This window comes from Sinocyclocheilus rhinocerous, unplaced genomic scaffold, assembly GCF_001515625.1.
Source record: "Sinocyclocheilus rhinocerous isolate Xijiao unplaced genomic scaffold, SAMN03320098_v1.1 scaffold409, whole genome shotgun sequence".
NCBI lineage: Eukaryota > Metazoa > Chordata > Actinopteri > Cypriniformes > Cyprinidae > Sinocyclocheilus > Sinocyclocheilus rhinocerous.
This window is the reverse complement of record NW_015635191.1, coordinates 176,502-178,682: the sequence shown is the minus strand read 5'-3', so window position 1 is coordinate 178,682 and position 2,181 is coordinate 176,502. Positions and strand designations below refer to the sequence as shown.

General features: G+C 43.1%; 1 protein-coding gene across 1 annotated transcript in view; it reads right to left on the bottom strand.

Moving 5' to 3' along the window:
* Positions 1–553: 553 nt before the first annotated feature.
* The window catches only part of LOC107746750 (phospholysine phosphohistidine inorganic pyrophosphate phosphatase), a 4,458-nt gene continuing 2,830 nt past the window's right edge, over positions 554–2,181 (bottom strand). The window contains exons 6-7 of the mRNA XM_016561043.1: positions 1,905–1,996; positions 554–1,242 (exon numbers count right to left, since the gene is read on the bottom strand). Coding sequence (XP_016416529.1) covers positions 1,152–1,242; positions 1,905–1,996 — 183 coding nt within the window. The 3' untranslated portion in view covers positions 554–1,151. The remainder of the gene's footprint in view (positions 1,243–1,904; positions 1,997–2,181) is intronic.

The following is a 2,181-nucleotide window of genomic DNA, read 5'->3' as shown; positions in this document are numbered from 1 at the left end:
GAGAGAGAGAGTGTGTGTGTGTGTGTGTGTGTGTGTGTGAACGCCCCTCTGGTCACTCCCTTACTTCCTGTCCAGCAGGATGTGCGTCCATATGTTTGATCACAACATCATTCCTAGATTTCCATTTGTGTCGTCAGAGTTTTCCTCACTTGGCTGCTATTGTTGCACTGTTACTGGAAAACAGTCCGAGTGAAGCAGAACAGTCCAGTGTTTTGTCGTTGTGTCCCAAATGACGCACTATACACTGCACTGTGAGCTTTATAAGCTTAATTTGTCACCTGATTGTAATTATTAATAACTTTAAAAGTTGCTTCCTCAAAGTGCTTTACAGCAAAAGCAGAAGAACAAAGCAAAAACAAACCAAACGAAACCAGTAATCATGTCAAAGCTAACCTGAAATCTAATGTTTTTGTGCACTTTTTCTTTTGGCGTTTTCACTACTCTCAGTATTTATTCCAAACACGTCATAGAATAGTGTGTAAATACGTGAATTGGGACGCACCTCATGTAGACGTGCTCTGAAGGACATGTTTTACCGTTGCGCTTGCGTCACGCATGAGCTCTGCATGTTAAAAACACGGCGCTCAAGTTAAAAGAAGTTCAACTTGCATCTCAAGACCTTGTGTTTTTACCATTCCTTCCCTGCGTTCCCTGTGTGAACGGCCCTAATAATACTAGACCTCAGTGTCACAGAACGCTTGTTTTCTGGCAGGACATTTATTTATCAGCAAATTCATTCATGCAAAAATAATGTCTTTTATTGACCATGGTGAGTGTAAGTTCACAAAGACACTTTATCTAAAGCCCTTATATATAATGCATTATAAAGTAGTTTTAATGCATTAATTATGCAGCTTATAATGCATTGTGAATAACTGTAACAACAGTTATAATACTTTATCTAGTCATTGTTACACCTTTAGAAAGTATAATGCACTAAAACACATGACAAAATGTTATAATGCAAGGTTACATTTACTTATGAAAAGATACAATGAATTATAATGTACATTATGAAACCTTTATAATTCATTATACACAAGTGTTACTGAGTTTATGATGCATGCTTGCGTCTGGCTTTCACAGTGTTCTTCATGTCTCAGTGCAGCTTCACCTACAGAGCGTGATCGATCGCTAGAGTCGGGTCCTGGTCAGTGATCGGTCAGGATGGCGTTCACGGCGGCGGCGAGGTCGTCCACGTAAGCATCGGCTCTCACGCTCGGGTGCTGCTCGTCGCTCGGCCTGCGGGGGCACAAGACACCAGACAACATGAGCAGAGCTCCTGTGAGGTCAAAGGTCACCCAGAGTCTGACCAATCACAGGCTGAGAGGGCGGAGCTCTGTGGTGTCTCAGTTATTGATGATGTTCACTATTTAACACAAACTCTCATTTTTGTCTGAGAACATCCCGTGCTCCACACAGAGATCAGAGATCCACACAGTGCCACGATCATGAAGCGGCTCTAATCACTGGACTGCAGCGCCACCTGCTGCTCACACACCCATCGTGCATGAAATTAATTCAGATTGAATTTTATTGTGCCTTTCAATACACACTATTCCAAAACAGCTGTAACACACACACACACACACACTCATATACTCACACTCTCTCTCTCACACACACACACACACACACACACTCATATACACTCACTCTCACACACACACTCACACACACACACACACACACTCATATACACTCACTCTCTCACACACATTCACACACACACACACACACACACACTCATATACACTCACACTCTCTCTCTCACACACACTCATATACACTCACTCACTCACACACACACACACTTAAGCACACTCTCACTCACACACACACACACTCTCATATACACTCACACGCACACTCACACACACACTCACTCACTCACACACACTGACCTGTATTTGCCAGTTCTGACCTGAAGACCCTTCATCCCGCAGCGCTGAGCTCCACCGACATCATTGAGCAGATCATCACCGATCATCACAACCTGACACACACACACACACACACACACACACACACACACATGCAGTAAAGAACAACAACACTGTAAAACATGGTAAACAGAGCTTACTATAGCCTTACTGGCATCTGAACACAGCATCAAATCAACAGATACTCAAACTTTTGAGAGTGTGTGTGTGTGTGTGTGTGTGTGTGTGTGAGAGAATA